At 33.2% G+C, this 19830-nt stretch overlaps 1 protein-coding gene across 1 annotated transcript; it reads right to left on the bottom strand.

Moving 5' to 3' along the window:
• Positions 1–254: 254 nt before the first annotated feature.
• On the bottom strand, positions 255–3138 carry LOC149560529 (uncharacterized). The gene is made up of 2 exons (XM_089824714.1): positions 1808–3138; positions 255–1047 (listed from the first exon to the last, which is right to left on the bottom strand). The coding sequence occupies exons 1-2, from the start codon at positions 2796–2798 to the stop codon at positions 965–967; spliced, it is 1074 nt and encodes a 357-aa protein (XP_089680840.1). The 5' UTR covers positions 2799–3138; the 3' UTR covers positions 255–964.
• Positions 3139–19830: the final 16692 nt, after the last annotated feature.

The raw sequence follows: 19830 nt of genomic DNA, 5'->3' as shown, positions 1-19830 counted from the left end.
TCAAACACATACCACTAGAAAGTTTTGCTATTTTATCAAAACATTCATTAACAAATTTTAATGAAGAATAATCAATGGCAGCTAAAATCATTCTTGAAACCAGAATTAAATTGAAATCCAGAAAGAATTTAATCTATTACTATAAAACTAAGAAATTAAGCCAAACTAAAAAGTTTTGGAAAAACTAAGATTGCAAGAATCTGCAAAGCTGGAAGTACAAAAAAGAAACAGAAAAAAAAGATGGGCATCAGAGATACAAAAACAGAACAGCAACAAAAGTGCTGTTTTAGTATTATAAAACATAAGTTCTCAGCTGTACATTTGTTTATACAAAACCAAATAATGATTAGTAGTAGTCAAGAGCAAGTATTATAGTATGGTTAATCTCAAACCTGGCTCCCCAAGCTGCCAACATTACTGCATCTCCCACACAAAAGAAGTCAGCTCAGACAGCATGATTGAGCCAGGCTTCTTTTCTCTTCTCTCAATCCAAAAGACTTTTGCCTGTCATGGATATATCCAAGGTTAATACATACATTTCTTTTGTCCTTCCCAAAACTTCTGTAGCGGCTAGCTTGAAAGATTTACAGCCTAGCCAGCAGACCGACTTGGTGTATGAGACCTCTTAGTCGGAAATTGCTTCTCAAGAAATCATCACTTCTTTTAATGTTGATGTGTAAAACATCGACACATTTGAATCCAGAAATATTCTAGGATTATATATGGATTATGATTTTTTTTTTCCTCTTGAAGAATCTCATAACCAAGCACACCAAACCTTGCCAATCCAAGAAAACCATATCTACCATACACTTATTTATCACTGGCAGCACTTTTTAATAGTTCTCTAGTAGCGATCAATATGGTAGGCCTGTAAGTACAAAACCATATAAAAACATGTGACACTTGTGACTCTGCAACATAACAGGGTTGCACAGATTAACCATCAGAAAGGTACATTTTTCTAGGAACTACACAAGCGAACAGTACAGGCCACAGCTTGAGCCCAGACTTTCAGTCTCTCCTTGACCTGTTGTGGGTGATCACCTGAACAATATATTCAAAGATCTTCGATTAGAACTTGTGTATAATCATCTCTAATGAAGAAACTACGTATGAATATTACAAAGATTCATGTGTAACAGTGTGAATCCCAAATTCAACTCGGATCCAAAAAAATTTCATTATACTTAAACTTTGGTGCCCTCTAATTTAAACCTGTTCGCCCTGATCTTTCAGCATAGCAGCTTAGTCTTCATTTTGAAGAGTGAGAAAGCATATGAATAAGGGGTTTCAAGCTTTTGTACCCTTAAGTATTGACCTTCTGACCAAATGACCAGTAGTCTCGGCCTTGCTAATCTACCCACAAGCTCAATTCTACCAGACCCACATATGGTCATGGTGGTTAATCTACTATTATACTACAATACAAGAATGACTACCTCTTGATGTTGCCTTTTTTCATCCATTTATTAAGAGAAATGCACTGTAACATGGCAATACAACATCTCAAAAGACTAGAGAATATTTTTGTTTCAAAGATCTATGTGACTGAATGTCACCAAAATTACTTAAATTATGTAAGTTTGTCTGTACACTACCATAAAAGCTCAACATTCAAATAGTTAATGTAACCCCATTATTCTCAAATCTTTGCGATGATGAAAAGGGTCTTCAGAAATATAGTCTACAACGCATCTAAGACCCACAAAACACAATGAATATTTGTCCAAACGGATTCAAGCAGAAATATTTCATCAATTAAAGATTTAAGGGCATTTTTCTTGAAGAGAACTGAATTACTAACCTGGGCTAGAAATTTTCCAGTTGCCAATAGGAGATTGTCCAGAGCCATCACTACTGGGTGAATCTGCATTATTATCAAGGGTAGATACAGGGGAGGATTTATGATGGTTGATTTCATCTTGAAACTTCTGACCCATAACATAGCACAACTCCAGAGCCGGCAGAGTATTGGAGAGCTCAGGCATTTCTTCATAGTTGAAACCAAATCCTAAGTCCAGGCAGCCTTTTAATTCATCCAAGTCCACATGCGTGAAGCTTTTGGCTCTAGTAGCATCGGGCCTAGGAGAACTAATCCTGGCCTCTTCGCCACATGAATCATGAGTTGTTCTAGAGGAGTGAGAATCGCTGGAGTTGTTATTATCAGAAGAAGCAAATTCTTCAGATAACAATTGATCTCTCTTTCTCTCCCAAGCCTTGGCAAGCCTGTCCTCTCTAGCCTTGAAAAGATTTCTTCTAGTTTTGTTCCTAGATGATGCTTGATAAGCTTTTGGCACACTGAAATCGCTATGGCCCCCATAGACTATATCTATTGGCTTGGTTGGAGAAGTAGCCCTGGAGGGCGGGCATGAATAATAACCTGAAACAGCAGATACCCCAGCTGCAGAGCCATTAGAAGGTTTCACTTTCTTATGTATTGTATTCGGACACTTTCTTTTCCAAAGCTTCCCTCCATAATGATTCCCGCCATTACTGGCCTTGAAGCACTCAGACCTTGTACTTTTAACAGAATCTGATTCATCATCACCATCACCCACAATTTCTTCTGTATCTGTTATGATCTCAGAACCCTCTTCATCATCCTCGGAGAAAAACCCCGCCAAGACCACGGAATCATCACCATCATTGTCTCCTCCTTTGCTCAGTCCATCTTCATTGGACAAAGAGAGTATAGACATGCTCTCCATATCTCCAAGCTCCAAATCCTCCTCTTCAACATCAGATGAATTCATTTCATCATGTGTCTTCCTCATTGCTACAGACTTAGTCATCATCCAAAAAACTGCCAAATTCTCTTCCAAAACTCAATATACACTGCACACTATCAAAGACTGAAGTGATCACAGCTCAAATCCACAACACCCACAAAACCCTGTAGCAAACAATCCAACTCTTACGGTTACAAACTTCTGAAAACCTTACAACCAGCTGAAACCTTCACAGAAAACCCCCAAAACGTAATCCGCACAATCAATCAATCAAAGCCTTAGCTAGAATCAGTACTACTAGACCTTAAAGTCTTCAAGTTCATATAGATCTCTTCCAAACACTCTTTTACAGACACCAATTGCAGAAAGAACTCTGTTCCACTCCACACATTTATGAATGAGCTACAGCTCTAAACTCCACTTCTCTCTGCTCTTTATACCAATGCTCAACCTCAATTGCCTTGGAGCAAATAAATCCAAACCTCCATGGGTGATTTCTAATTTGATTTCCATTTTTCCCCAAATATAAAATTCTAACTCGGGTTATCAAGAACTACAGTCAAAATCTCTCGGTTTTAGGGTTGCACTCTTTAATACGTATCCTGTTTCTCTTCTCTTATTTTGTCCACCGGACATGACAACTGACAATAACAAATTGACGGGCACCATGGTCAAAGCTCGTCCATTTGTATTTACCCACCTCGAACTTCACCAGAATTTTGTAACAGCAGCCACCTGATCAGACGGTATAATCTTAATCACCTGGATTCTGGTAAGATTATTCCTAATCTAATCCTACTTCCATGCTAATTAACGATAAATTCTTAACAAAACAGTATAGATTTCGGATTACAAAATCAAATTAGTTGGCCAACCAAGCAAAATCAGTGCAAAAAACCTGGATCATATAATTAATTCAGATCTGCCTTTCGATCGTTTCAATGATGTAATCTTAAATTAAAAATTCACTTAAAGCATTAAAATCCACTTAATCTGAAGTTTAAACCTCACTTAAAGTGTTGAAAATTCACATGCATGCAACACATTTCACGTTGGTTGCAAACTTTATCTCATCTGAATTCGTGGGACCCACCTATTGAATCCCGCGTGACACGTCATGTATTTCATGTGCATGAACATGGCATTGGCTTGCATGATACTCTAGGCTAGGCCATACATGATGGGCATAAATAGTATAATAATCTTATTTTTTTAATTGATTAAAACATTTAGCCGCGTTGAGTTGTATTTGGAATGTTTTGCCGAGAAATTGTTTTTTCTAATTTTTTCCTTAATAAAGTATTTTTATAATGTTTTTATTGTATGGTTGAAGAAGACATTCACGTGGGGGCCGCGGAACATGTGAAGCGGCACGACCCATTGCTGGCCTCATATATGATCAATCATTGGTAATGAGAGAAAATATTTGTCATATTTATTATTGTTATTATATTTATGGCAATAAATATTAATATGCTAGTTTTCTCTCCATAAAGAGAGGGGTTTGAACATGAACGGTAGTTGGTTGTAAATGATTGGGGTTTTCAGGTCATAAGAGATGAGAAAAGAAAGATTAAATATATTGTTTCTTGTAAGGGAAAAAAATGTTTATATGGATGTGGAGTGCAAGGAACATTCAAGGAAGTTGCTTTTTCTAGTTACATGTGTCTTCCTTGTATCAAATGCTGGTTGGAAAAGAAAGTGTTTTTTCTCTTTGCTTTTCAACATAATTTCTCAAAGAGTTAGTATTGAAAATAATTGTAGAAGTTGAATGTAAGAATAATTAGTTTTGGAATTGGTAAGGGTAGATTCACAATTAGTCAAAGAAGAATGATGTAAATGTGGTTTTGCATTTTCCCTTTGCTATTATTCAAAAATTTGTATTTTGAAATGGTGAATATTATAGAATTTGTATTTGAAATAATTTTGAGGCTTCATAATCGTGTGAAAAAATATTCAATTTTTCTTTTTAACAAAATTGTATTCTGATCTCTCAGATCAATCTTTTGGAATTTGTACTTGAAAATATGTTCATCTTTGAATTGTGACTAAAAGATAATGCTAAATAATTCTAGGAGTTAAATATAAGAATAATTAGTTTTAAAATTGGGGAAGGAAGGTCTAGAATTGGTGAAAGAAAAATTATGTAAATGTGATGTTGATTTTTTTGTCATTATTCAAAAGCTTGTGTTTTGAATTGATTATTGTTTTAAAAATTTGTATGATTTGAGAAAATCTTGTGGCTCAAATTTGAGTGTCATGGATTTGATCTAGAGTAGTGTGAACCACATTCAAGTTTTTGCACAAGATTTAGTGGTGACCATGGGTTTAATCTTTTAGAATTTCTACTTGAAAACATGTTCATCTTTGTCTTCTTGGTAACTAAAGGTGTCAAGATGTCTAGTGACATTATTGAAAAAATGTTGTTGGAAAAATGTCGACTTGATAGCTAAGTGCAGTCTACTAGATCAAACATTTGGGTAGACTAGATTAATAAGGATAATGATGTTGAAGTTAACTATATTCACTAATATGTAGATAAAATAAAGTGTGATCTAATGACTGTAATCAGGTGACATGCTTTTAATTATGGGCTTGCACTTATACTTTTATGCTAGAAAACTTGTCTTGCATTATAAAACTACCCAAAAAAACTATAAAACAAGTTTTCTCATACTGTCAAACCTCTTCACTACAAAGTTATCCATTGGTTTTCTTTATATTCGTGATGTATTTAGTCATTAGACATTAAAAACTCATACATTTGTTTTAATATCTAAAAAAACGTAATATTTCAATAAGAAAAAAATTCAAACAATCTATATTTTATTATTATTAATTCTTTTAATAAGAATAAATTTTAATATTATCTTCTTTTATTAGGATATTCTATTTTTTTACATTTCAAAAAGAGAAAAGAAAAAAATGTTAAAAAGAGAAGAAAATTTTATTTTTATTTTAATTCTTCTTCTTCCTTTTAAATGCTTTTTTTTTAATTTTTAAATTTTAATTTGTTATTTATGCGTCCTTATAGAATTATAAATAATAATGAAATATATTAGACTTATTTTTTTTATTGATATTTAATTATTATAGAAGAAAAGTTATATTTATATTAAAATCCGTTTTTAAAAGTAAAGGAGACATATCCCCTATACATAGTGTGTTACCTTATCAAATTATATAGATTTATATTACATTATACAATTTATTATGATGCAATATAAGATATTTTGAAATTCTATGTATAATTTCTTATTAGTTTATCTCTTAAACCTCCTCTAGGTGCAACTATTACTTATTCTCCCTTGTGCAATAAATGCACATTGATGGGTGGTATGCACTTGCCATGATGACGTTTGTTTTGCATCATCATTATATGTTACTATTTAAGTCTAAGGTTTTTCTACTATAATGATCTTTTGGAGTTACATAATGGTTTTGGGTCATATTAGATTGTAAGAGGTAGTACTATTTTTGTTTTGTTTTGGCAACCTTCTAGTTATCTAAATTTATATAATTCTTTCTTGCACTCATTCAATGTAAAAAGAAATAAAAGTGCACATCAATGTTTATAAATACTATGACATAGTGACAAAATATGGATTGTGACAGTATATAATAACTAGTAAAAGGGGGGTGAAAGTTTAAATCCAAAAATTTTAATCTAAGTTTCGGATTCATTCTTTTACACAATCACATGAACTATACCAATTGTGAGCCACAACTTGGAAACAGACATTATAGATAAAGATAAATTTCGAGGAATGGATTGAATATAAGAAAGTGATTTGAAATGTTGGTATAATAGCAGAAACTAAATGACAAATGTGTAGAAATTGTGCAAATATGACAAAACTAATGTGAACAGGCACTAGGTCATCAGCGAGACTTAACACAAAAATATGTCACTTGTTGATATGTTGTTGTTTCAAGAATATTTTCATTAATGTGGGTGCAAAACTTAAAGGGACATAATACGAGCGTACTCATTTCACCATTAGAATAAGCTAAAAAAGGGGTTTCTCACTAGCTACATAAATTTTATTTTGTTTAGATTTGAAAAAATGTATAATTGGCTAGTTAAAAAGCATTTATAGTTTTGTACACTTCAAAACTTAGAATTTCATAAATTAAGCAAACAATACAATGTGAAACCAAGAACAAGCTACATAACTAGTTGGATGAAATCTAATGGACTTAAATGCAACTAACACTTACAATATTAAATGAGGAAATGTTTTCAATGGTTAATACAAAGGTCTATAAAATTAAACATAGATTTTACTTTATATGATTCACTAAAATACTATTATTACATAATAAATTTGCATTGCCTCTCTATCTAACATTTCCTAAAATTGAGCATACTACAAGAGTGCTATTTTTTTACCATTAAATCATTGCCAACTTGAGTATAATGTATGTCACTATAATATGCTTAAAACTATATTAAAACCTCACAAATTTGTTAATGTAATTAATGAAACCATTAGATTATAGTCTACTTACATGTTTCTTAAATGCAAATGTTATAATTATAATGAGCATGACCTTTGTGAGTAATTTTATAATCATGATTATAGTCCCAAAAATACTTAATGGGAAACATTGACTACATTATGAATTTACCATATATCATTATCATTATCATTATCCTATCCAAGATTGACTTGGTATCGACATCTATGTTAGGTTGTTGAAGGGGATAAGTATCCTTGAAAATATGATTCAATAGATTTTTTACACTTGGCACATCCCTTTCAAGTCATAGTTTTGATACTATACATAATTAACATTATCAGATTTCCACAATCCATTTGTAAATAAATTTTTTTTTGGATTTGATTGTGGTTTTTTTATAAATAAAAAACACACACAATCAAATCCAAAAAATAATTTATTTACTATACATAATGTTGATCTACTAAAGTCAATGTTTGTAGTTCATCATTTATGCATGCTATTGCTCTCAAATCTTTGATACATTTTGTACTTCTCAAATCTTAATTGTACAATAACCATACCAAGATAATTTTAAAATACTACCAAACCTAATTTTGATAAAGGGAAGTATAAATTTGTTGGAAGTCTACTAGGAAAGTTAGGTACTGAGAGGGGGGAAGGGTGAGTCGGGATCTATAAAACTTTTAACCTTTGAAATAATTATCAAATATGATATCTTTACCTTAAACTCTTATCTCAACAATATCATAAATCATATAAATATTTATTGAAATGGTCTATCATATCTAACAGCTAATCACATCCATAAACATGAAAGTAAATGATCAACACATAACACAAAGATTTTGGTTACCCAAAAACCCTCCAAGGTGAAGGTAAAACTGGGGTGAGGATGACACCCACAAATCTTCACTACTAGTGTAATAAAATTCACATGTTAAGTCTACAAGTTTGACCACTTCTGATGATCTACCTTGTGAGGGTTTTGCCCCGTTGAAGAGATTACAAGACTTATTCAGTCTACCTTGATTAAAGGACTTAAACTTATTTTGTTAGGAGATTTATAAAGGTCTGTTAGGACCACTCTATTAAGAGATTTACCTTGAAACACTTTGCTAAAATATTTCAGTACTTGATCCTTTGGTATGCACTTAATATGTTGATTATGGATCTCCTCTTTCCAATCTTTGATCTAATATCTAATATGATATTTCAATATTCTACCCTTCATTGTTTTGCTCGATCACTTTGGTTTGATTCTCCTTCAAACTTTGCTTCAAGCATCCAAACTTTGCACCTCTCTCTCTCTCTCTCTCTCTCTCTCTCTCTCTCTCTCACACACACACACACACACACACACACACACACACACATTAAAATAGGATTTGGATCCTCCTTTTATAACCAACTGGATAAGGTTCTAGATTAATATTGTTAGAGTAATAAAGTTTTTTTTTATTAATTAAATCATATTGATTTAATTATTAAGTCACTTATTATCTCTAGTTTACTTAAGCTAAAATTTAGGCATATAATAATTAATTTGTTACGTCTTAGGGTTTTGATCACCTTTTATAAGGATTGATCTCTTTGTAATCGATTGATTCACTTTTGATAATAGCAATTTCTCTTTTTGCTCATCGAGAATGTCTCATCTGTGGATCTGAGAATTCTAGCCTCCATAGCTTTTGCTTCTCTTTTTCTGTGATAGGCATTTGCATGTAGGTGATTCTTGGGAGTTGTAGGGTTGATCTTTCATCAACTTCAACATGGTATTATAGCTCTAGATCTTCATGCCCTTGTTCTATTTATGAGAAGTTTTGCTTGGCTTTCAAATCTGCATTTTTTTTAGAGGGTTTCCATTCTTTAGAATGATTTTTTTGGCTCTAGGGGCCATTGATTTTTGGCTCACTTTGAGCCCAAATGGGCATCACTATTGAGCTTAGAGTGCCCAATAACCCCTATTTTCATATAAAATTTGTCCAATTTGGACATAGTTGGAATCAAAGGCAGAAAAAAATGCTCCTAGATTGGGAATGTTTTTGAGGTAGTGATTTTATGATTTTTTGGCCCAAAAATTGAAATTTTTTGGCATGGAAATTGAGGTTTACTAGCACAAAAATTGAGATAGTTTCTGGTACAGAACTAACACTCTTCCCAAGACAATTTTGGTACAGAACCAACACGCTTCCTGAGGTGATTTTTGGTACTAAAGGACACACTTCTGGAGGGAATTTTTGGTATTGGTGGACATGTTTCCCAAGGTTGTTTGGCACAGGTCTCGAGGTAGTGATTTTTTATTTTTTCCTTTTGACAACTTTTTGACCTACATGTGGTTTTTTTATCATAAATTGGTCATTTGGACTTTGTTTTTTGCAAACAAGACATTGTTGGAAAGTTGATTATGAGCCTATCATGATGGTGTAGTTTATTTGGACTTTTGGTGTTGCTTGGTTTCTAGTTCATGCATTCAAAGTCATAGGTTATATTTTGCAATCTGGAGACATATCGTGAGACATTCTATTTTCCAGATTTTGCTCCAAGCACGTCCCATTCAACTTTTTCATTTTTTGCATTCTAGTGGATATCTTGGTTATTTCAGGTCTGGAGATCAATTTTATTGCTTCAGATGATTTTTCATGGGTTTTACTATCTCTTGTATAAGCCTTATGTCTCTTTTAATCTTTGTTGACATCCTTTTGTAGTATTTTTGCAAACACGCTAAGACAAAGTGCCACTCTATTGCATTTTAGGATCTTGCACATCTTTGTGTTTTGTTGTACTTGCACTACATTATAAAGTTCCTTGGAGGGTTTCATTTTGGTCATATTTTCCATCTTTCTTTGTTAAGTGAGTGTTCCTTCCACAACATTAGCCTCATGATGTGTTGATGACATGTGCCATTATAGGTGTTTGTACTTCTTTTGCACTCTCGATGTTCCTGGTTCTTATTTCTACATGAGATATTACATTCAATTTCACTATTCATGTCTTACCTCTCAATATTATAGGGGGGTTATGTTGGTTATATTTCTTTTTTGGTTTGATGGAGTGAGCTATGTAATCAGTATTTGATCTTATGTACTAGGCAATTGCAGTGACTAGATACCTATGTATTTCGGTGAGATGGATCATTTACCATATAGACATTCTTTCATTCCTATTTTTGGAGGCCATGAAGATACCTTCCATCTTTGATTGATCAACTCTTCAGACATAGTCTTACCTCCCTGGTCTTGTTCTATATAGTGAAGTTTCTTCAAATCAACAGTTTGGTAGTGTTTGTAACTTCATGCTTCATTGGTGTTCTTCATGATCATCTTTTGTTTCTATCTTCTGGGACATTCCCTAGTATGGAGGCTTCTCCTATCCTTCACTAGTCCTTTTCATCATTATTTCTATCCCTTTTTAGAGTAGGGGCTTTCCCATGTGGTTTTCTCTATTTCTCTTCTTTTTAGAGATTTGGTTCTACTTGGGTACCTCATCAAGCCTTGTTGTTGAGACCCAAATTTACTTTCAGTAGTAGTTTCTAAGCTTTTAGACACTCCCTAAGTTCATCTTAAGGGGGGTGTTAGAGTAATAATTTTTTTTCTTATTAATTGAATTATATTAATTTAATATTTAAGTCACTTATTATCTCTAGTTTACTTAAGCTAAATTTTAGGTATATAATAATTAATTCTTTTATTAATTATTATCATGCAACCTAGGTTTGTTACCTATTAGGTTTTTATCTCCTTTTATAAGGATTGATCTTTTTAATTGATTGATTCACTTTTGATAATATCAATTTCTTTTTTTTCTCATCAAGAATGTCTCATCTGTGGATTTCAAAATTCCAGCCTCCATAGCTTTTGCTTCTCTCTTTCTGTGACATGTGTTTGCATGTAGGTGATTCTTGGGAGTTGTGGGGTTGATCTTTCATCAACTCCAACAAACATCAACGATCTAGATCTCTCCCTTTTGCCAATTAATCCTTTCATTTTTTTGATTGGTTAATCACCTTGCACATGGACTACTGATCTATAACAAAACACGTAATTTGTTGGAAAATACAATTGAGATAATTGTTATATTATAATTCATGTCAACCCTTATTGGTAAGAAATTTTTTATCTGAGTAGAGTGTCGTATCAAGATGATTGATGAAGGGGATTTGAGAAGATGAACATACCAAAAGCACCTAGAGAAAAGGTTGAGTTATGATGAACTACAATGGGTACTTGATTTTTTAGATTTTGACAAGATAAAGTGATTGTTTAATCATACTACAAGAGAAGAAGAGAGTTGTACTAAAGCCTAGAAGAAGTGATAAAAAATTGACCAAATGTGTAGGCTTGACTGAGCAAAAGAGTAGAAGATTAAGGAATTTGAAGTTTATGTCAAGCGATATTAGATTCAACTAAGTGACAATATAAGCTGAGAAAAATATAGTATTGAGTAAGCATCAATATTGATTGAGTATTAGTATATGTACCGAATAGAAAAGTTAATAGTGATCGATTAATCTAGTGGATGACTGAGTAGCAGAATATAGTGTTGGCTGAGGGACTTCATTTAACAGAGTATGAGGAAATTGTGATTTCTAGCCAGCACATTTGATTTCCTTTGAATATGTAAAGCATGTTGAAGATAAAGATGGATGAGTTAGAACATTAATTTAAGGGAAACTGTGTTTGAGTGTTTCTATTCAAGAATTAAAGGCGAAGTTTCAAGAAGTTTTCTAGAAGAGAAAAGAGGAGATGAAATGATGGAAGGATTTAATGAATTTGACCTAATCCTAAGCTTTACAGTGATGTATAAGAAAAAAAAGATCATAATTACCTATTTAAGGAGGCATAAGGGCTAATCTAAAAGGTAGGTAGAGGTTAGCAGAGTTTAGTGAAGCCCTAATAAGGTAGGAGCAATTGTTGATGCTATTGATTGGTGAACTTAAGCTAAAGGTTGAGAAGAGTTGAATTGTGATTGCTTGAAGTGTTGCCAAGAAGATTAGGGACATAGATGATAATGAACATGTGGACCAAATTGTGATCTGTATTTGTAAAGTGAGTTGTATTTGTTAGATCAAAACTCATTGTTACTTTCTATCCATTCTATCAGTATTGAAATCCTTAATCAAAGTTGACCTATCAATCATATATAAATCCTTTAATCAAGGGTGGCATTCTAATGGAATGTTCTAAAGTCCTCTAACAATGTCACTCCTTAAAGGGTGATTAATTTTTTTAGCAAGGTCACATTTATAGTGTGTTTTGTAACCTTTAATGGGGTTGGCTCCTAACAGAGCTCACTGCAAAAGAGTAAAAAAATTGATGAAATGTTACTGGTGGGTTTTCCCAAATTGGGTTTCCACATTAAATCCTGGTGTCATACTTGTGTGGATTCCATTTGAGATGTTTTATTGTTAATATTTACATTATGCAAGTTTGATAATTATTAGGACAATGGACTGCAAGTTTATGTTACTAATTGTCTTTTATAGAGACCGAGCTATTGAATGTTTAGATCTGAAGTAGTTGAAGTGATTAAAAGTTCAATTGGTACATTAGGACCTTAGATAACTAATTCACCCCCCCCCCCCCCCCCCCCCCCCCCCCCCCCCCCCAAATTTATTCTAAATCATTCTAATAATTGGTATCAGAGAATTGGTGCTTGCAGAGAAAAGTTTGAAGGTACTTGGTGCTAAAGATCAAGATGTAAAAAAGGAGGTGCCAAAGTTGAACAAAGAGAACTTCCTTGCATGGAAGAGTTTAGTGAAGTTGCATCTAGCAGGAATTAGAAATGGTGCAATATACTATACAAAAAATGCATATGTGGAAATAACAATAGTTCCTCTAATAGCTCAGCATATTAAAGAGAAGAAAGAACACAACCAGACTATGTTGGAGATTGCATCAGACCTTAGCTATGTCGAGTTTGATGACATAAAGGATTGCACTGCTACTAAGAAAATGTGGCATACATTGTAGACTATCTATGGAGGAGAAAAATGTTTTGAGAGAAAAATTAGAAAGCTTGAGAGGTAAATTTGATGAAATGAGAATGATGTAAGGTGAGAATATTGTTCAATATTGTGGAAGAATCAAAGAGGTGGTAAATGCTTTAAGAGGAGAAATGGAAATATTGATGATAAGACTATGATCATCAAGGTACTGAGAACTCCACTTCCTATCTATCCTATTATATTTTTTGCAATACAAGAATTGAGATGTACCCCTGGTAATAACCTAACCTTGCAAGGTGTAATTGGTAGGCTTACTACTTTTGAAATATCAAATTTTGATAATTTCACTCCTACTTTTGTTGAATCTAGTTTTAAATCATAATTGGTTATTAGTAAGAAAGAAAAAGGAAAGTGTGTGATTAGTGAAAATGATGCTTTGGATGATGAACTTGATGAGCTTGAAGCACTGCTAGCAAGAAGACTTTCAAAAAGAAAGGGAAAATACAAAGGTGAATTTCAGATAATCTATTTTTCATGTAACCGAGTTAGTCATATTCTTGCAAGGTGTCTCGACAAAGAAGACAAGGATGAGAGAAGGGAAAAAAAGTACAAAGGAAAAAGAGATGATCGAGACAATAGGAGATACAAGGACTACAAAGAAAAGGTAAGAAATCATGTTACATTGTTGAAGAAGAAATGGGTAATGAGTTTGATAGTAATGATGAAGAAGTTATCTATGTGGCTATGAAAGAAGATTCTGACAAAGATGAGAAAATTGTATTAGATTCATATGTGAGCAAAGGTTATAGGTTCATAATTGATAGTGGTTGTTCACATCACATGACTAGTGATAAAAGTAAATTTGGAACCATAGAACCATATAAAGGTAGTTGTGTTCAGTTTGGTAATGATGCACCATGTCTTGTGAAAGGTAAAGGATTAATAAAATTGACTAACATGATTAAATGTGATAATATTTATTAGGTTGAAGGACTTAACTATAACTTTTTGAGAGTTTCATAGTTGAACAAATCAAGATACAAAGTTGAATTCCATCACAAGAAGGCCAATATATTTGATGCTTCCGGTGAACTGACTGGAAGTGGTGATCAGAAAAGAGGTGACTTGTTCAATCTAGATTTAGTTGATGAGACATGTTTGTTTGCACAAAATGAAGATAAATGGCTGTGCCATAAGAGATTATGTCATGTGAATTTTGATAATTTGGTGAGCATTAGTAAGATGAAAAGAGTAAGAGGGTTACCAAGATTAAAGAAACCTGATAATGTTATGTGTAAATAATGTCAATTGGGAAAAATGACAAAATATAGTTTCAAGAGAAAAACCTATACATTTAATGATATTTTGAAATTGATTCATACTAACCTTTTGTGGATCTATTGAAGTACAAAGCTACTCTAGAGAAAAATATTTCATTATATTTGTTGATGACTACTTTAGAATGATGACTGTAATGTTTCTTAAACAAATATCTAATGCTTTTTAGTTGTTTAAGTGGGATTTGGCCAGAGTTGAAAAAAAAGAGGTAAAAGTTTGAAGTGCTTGAGATATGATAGAGGAGAAGAGTTATCTCAAATGAATTGAATATATTCTGCAATGATAGAGGAATCAAAAGGCAGATGTCAACACCTAGGACCTCGCCCCAAAATGGAATAGCTAAAATGAGAAATAGATCAATCATGGTTTGTGCTAGAACACTGATGATGCAAAAGAATGTGTCATATAAATACTGGAGAGAAGCTATAAGTACAAAAATTTATACTTTGAACAAAGTACGAGTCAAGAAAGATACAATGTTACACCCTTTGAATTGTGGTATGGGTATGCAACTAATGTGAATTTTTTAAAAGTTTGTGGAAGAAAATGTGATATACTAAAGGATAATAGAAATGTAAAACTTGATGCTAAAAGTGATGAAGGCATATTCCTAAGATATTCCACTAAGAGAAAAGCTTATAAGTGTTTGAACTCTAACACTAACAAAGTTGTGGAAAGTGCAAATGTGAAAGTTGATATGTAGAAAAGAAAGAAGTTGAATGCAAGATAGACATGAATATTACAACACATTTATTTATGTGGATGGAGGTGTTCCCTGCACCTTACCTAAGCAAGAGAATAAAGCTATTGAACAACAACGAACAATGAATGTCAAGTTGTAGAAGCAGGCTTCCAAGCAACAAATTGCAGATGTCGGGCATCAATAAAATGATGCCAAGAGACATGTAGTAAATGTCAAACATCAAGAAGACAATGTCAAGCAAGAACCTAAGCTGAAACCTAAAGCAAATATACAAAATGAACTTGAGATCAAATTATTTGTTGGTTTACAAGTATATTAGATGAAGTAAGGTATCTACATTACTCAATCAAAATACATCAAGAAGATATTGAATTATTTTGGAAGGGAAGATGTTAGCATGAATGTTGATGATACTACTTTGGGGAGTATCCTGAGCATTGGAGATTATTGACATGTTGCATTCATGACTGTGTTTGTCATTGATGTCAACATAGCATGGTTTCCATAAATCTGGCCGAATAGTAGACAAAGATCTTGATGGTACAAACAATGGTTTGATTGTCTGGTGATGCACAGTTATGGACATATTTGACACAGTGTCTTGATGATGTGATCAATTCCACAGAGTCTGAGTCGAAGATGTATGAAAGTTGTACCTAATCCACAGAGAGCAATTCATAAACAAGGAATCGAGAAAGCAGCTCCTAATGTTTTTTTGTCTATCTTACATCTAAGATGTAATGAAGAGATGCACAGTTAGATAGTGATAGAGAACAATCAACTGATGATGTTAGCAAGTGCACAAGCCCTAGTATTGCACATGTGAAGTTTTGTATAGACTGTGAGCTGATAGTGCTATTGTAATTGTAGTTAATTTATTTATGTATTATAATTAATTGGAAAAGCCTCAAGGTCAACTCAAGTAATTATTATGAAGATATGGTATAAAGGAAAGATGTTTTCCTTGTTTGTAGTATCCATTGTTATTGCATGAAGTACGAAGTGAAAAAAGTAGCAGAGTGCTTATTGAACGTGTGTAAGTGATCCAAGGGATTATTGGATGTGAGATTTGTGATCTAGTTACAAGACCAGAAGGAGCAAAGGTCTGGTTGACATGACAAAGAAAGAGGAAGGAAAAATAAATTAAAATTCTATTATTTTGCAAGGAATAATACAGAGATCATTTGGACAATGGGTTCATTGGTCTTGTCCTTGAAGTTGTTTGGGTAGTGGGTCCAACTAACTTCCACAACTCCTAATAGGGTTGGAATCTCCTAATAGGGACTCATATGTACTGAATGTATTCATAGACTCCTAATAGGGTCCATCCTCTAACAAGGAATATTTATATTAGTACATCATCTTGTGGGTACCATCCCCATCAAGGTTTTCTCTCTGATCAAGGGTTTCCCTAGTTAACATATCTAGTGTTATTGTGTATGAGTCTCTTGTTGTGGTTTCAATTTATATTACTCATATGGTTAAGGTTATTTAAGGGTGATGAATGTGATAATAGTTGGATAATAGATTCAATGCCCCCCCTTCAATTATATCAGTGGACTATATATTCTAACAATTGTTATTAGAGTATCAGGTTCTTGAAGGAAAAGCTTAACAACTTTAGGAGATCAATGGAAATTTATTCAAAAAAGATAGTCCTTAGTCTAATAGAGGAAATTTTAACACCTAGAAGATGGAGATTCTTAGTGAGTTTTCATATTTGTGTAAAGAACAGCGCATTGAGTTTCTAGATCCGTAATCCTTTTGTTGCATACAAAATAATAGAAGCACAAGTAAAGACAAATCCACATCTGAAGATAAGAAGATCAAGGAAGGTATTGATATGCTTATGGAAAGAAATCAATAAGGTATGGAAATTTTTGTTTGTTGGACATGCAAAGAGTTTGGTCATTTTTCGTCTAGATGTCTTAAGAGAGTAAGAAAATCTAGAAAGAGTTCACTTTCTGATGAAGATAAAGAATTTAAAGCAAGTATGGAAAGATTCTTGAATGAATGTGATGTAAAAGATAATGAGCTTGAATTGGTTAAGAAAGAATAAGTATTAGAAGAAATAGCTTTGGTAAGTATTGTTGATCCAAAGGCTAACCATGAAAATGTGGAAGTTATCATTGAGACTAACAATGATTTGTAGAATGATGTGCTAACTATTGAGAAAAGAGGAGAGTAGAGATTTGAACCAAGAGAAGTGATAAGAGTTGGGTTGTCAACTCCTACCCCTAACAAGAATTTGATAAGGAATCACCCTCCTGAGCAGATAATTGGAAGCAAAGACAAAAGTATGATGACAAGGAACAGAGTAAATGAGGAGATATGTTTGATATCTCAAGTTGAACCTAAGAGTGTAAAAGTAGTAGTTAAAGATTATCATTAGATTCAAGTAATGAAGGAAGAATTGGATCAGATAGTGAAGAATGATACATGAGAGTTAGTTCCTAGACCTAAAGACAAGAATGTGATGAGAACCAAATGGGTATTCAGAAACAAGATGAATGAGCAAGTCGAAGTTGTGAGGAACAAGGCTAAACTTGTGTGCAAGGGATATTCACATTAAGATGGCATAGACTATGAAGAGACATATGCACCTATAGCTAGAATGGAAGCAGTAAGGATGTTCATGGCCAATAAACTGAATACAAAGTTCAAGGTTTATCAGATGGATGTTAAATGAGCCTTTCAGAATGGACAACTTGAAGAAAAGGTATATATTGAGCAGCTTGAAGGTTTTCCTTTATCAAAAGATAAAGGCATGGTATGTAGATTAAAGAAAGCTTTATAAGGTCTAAAACAAGGACCTAGAACTTGGTGTGCAAGGTTGGACAGTTATTTAGCAAAGCTTGGATTTGCTAAAGGTACAACATACAGTAACTTGAATTTGAAAGAAGTTGAAAATGGTTTGCTGATTATTGTAATACTTGTTGATGACATTATTTTTGAAGGTAATGTTGAAGCAAGTGACAAGTTTGTTGAAGAGATGAAGAATGAGTTTGAAATGAGCATGATAGGAGAAATAAAGTTTTTGCTAGGATTGTAGCTTGTGTAGAATAGTGATGGTATTTTCATTTCACAAGACAAGTACTTAAAAGACTTGTTGAAAAGGTTTGGTTTGGAAAGTTATAAACTAGTTGGTACACCTATGATAATTGGTCACAAGTTATCCAGAAAAGATGAGAGACCTATACTAGAGAAAAAGAAGTACAGATCTTTGATTGGAGGTTTGCAATATTTGACTCACACTAGACCATAAAATAGAAAATCTAGTTGGAATTGTAGCTATATTTCAAGCTGATCCTAAGGAATATCATTTTGCAAAAATGAAGAGAATATTTAGATATATGAAAGGGACATCATTAAGGAACTTGGTATAATAGATCGAGTGATTTCACTCTATGTGCATATACTTATGTGAGTTAAGCGAACAGTATGGATGACAGAAAGAGCACTAGTGGTGGAGCATTCTTTCTTGGAAGAAGATTGGTTTCTTGGTTAAGGAAGAAGAAAGATTGTATTTTTCATAGTACTATTGAGGGAGAGTATGTTGGAGCAACAAATAATTGTAATCAAGTTATGTGGATGAAGAATATGCTAAAGGATATCAGAATTGAATTTGAAGAACCTGTTATCATTTGCTGTGATAACACAAGTACAATGAGTCTAAGAATCTTGTATTGCATTCTAAGACTAAGCATATATCTATTAAGTATCATGTGCTAAGAGAGAAAACAATAGAAAAGGAGATCAGATTGGAGTATGTGAGTACTAAATATTAGATTGTAGATATCTTTATGAAGCCTTTTCCTAAAGATACATTTGAGTACTTAAGAGGTATGCTTAGGGTTATGCCTTTGCTTAATTCTGAGTAGATGATGCAAAGACTGCATCAGTGCAATGGAACATAGCACTATTGTTAGCCTAGACTAAATGTTGATGCTTTACGTATGGGGGAGTATCTACAATGATCTGAGTCACTGAGCTATTTGGTATTGAATAGTGTCTTTGGACACTTGAGCCAGTTGATGACTTGGTACAACATATTAGTAATTGGCATTTTAAAATTGTGTTAGGATTAAACCATGGACATAAATAACAATTACATGCAAATATAACCAATAACAGAAAATAATAGATCACATAGAAAAGAACACAAGACACTAAGATTTAACGTGGCTCACCCAATCCCTGGGCTATGTCCACCAAACAACAAGTCCAATATTATTACGATCTAGTGATTATAACCTGAATACAATTTGTAATCCCTTACATCTCAATACTACCGCAAGAACTAATTTTTCATCACAACTATGAAACAATCCCTAACCCTAAGCTCTTTTATACAAGTATGTTTACTACTTTAGGGTTATAATTAATAATTACATGTTGGCCCAAAATCTTGATAAAATAGGGCCCAATTTTTATTTTTTCAGGACGATGCCCCGAGCCCCAAAGAATTTATGAAGTATGTTTAGTACTTTCCTGATCAGTCACCACAATCTAACAATCTCCCACTTGGGGACTAATCAGACTCCACACTAAACAACAATCTCCTACTTGGAGACTAATCTTGTAGCTATACCACTACCACATGGGGCTCCCACTAGATCAAACCACCCTAGACTCTGTTATTCTTT

Source organism: Cupressus sempervirens, chromosome 4 (assembly GCF_028749045.1).
Source record: "Cupressus sempervirens isolate cs-2001-9-10 chromosome 4, ASM2874904v1, whole genome shotgun sequence".
Lineage (NCBI taxonomy): Eukaryota > Viridiplantae > Streptophyta > Pinopsida > Cupressales > Cupressaceae > Cupressus > Cupressus sempervirens.
The sequence above is the reverse complement of the archived record's forward strand: the minus strand, read 5'-3'. Positions and strand labels throughout refer to the sequence as shown.

What these genes read in the sequence shown, in the direction of transcription:
- LOC149560529 (XM_089824714.1), bottom strand. Translation starts at nt 2,798, where the DNA reads ATGATGACTAAGTCTGTAGCAATGAGGAAGACACATGATGAAATGAAT. An exon ending in CTGGAAAATTTCTAGCCCAG is followed by an intron (nt 1,048 to 1,807) that starts GTTAGTAATTCA and finishes TATATTGTTCAG; the next exon opens with GTGATCACCCACAACAGGTC.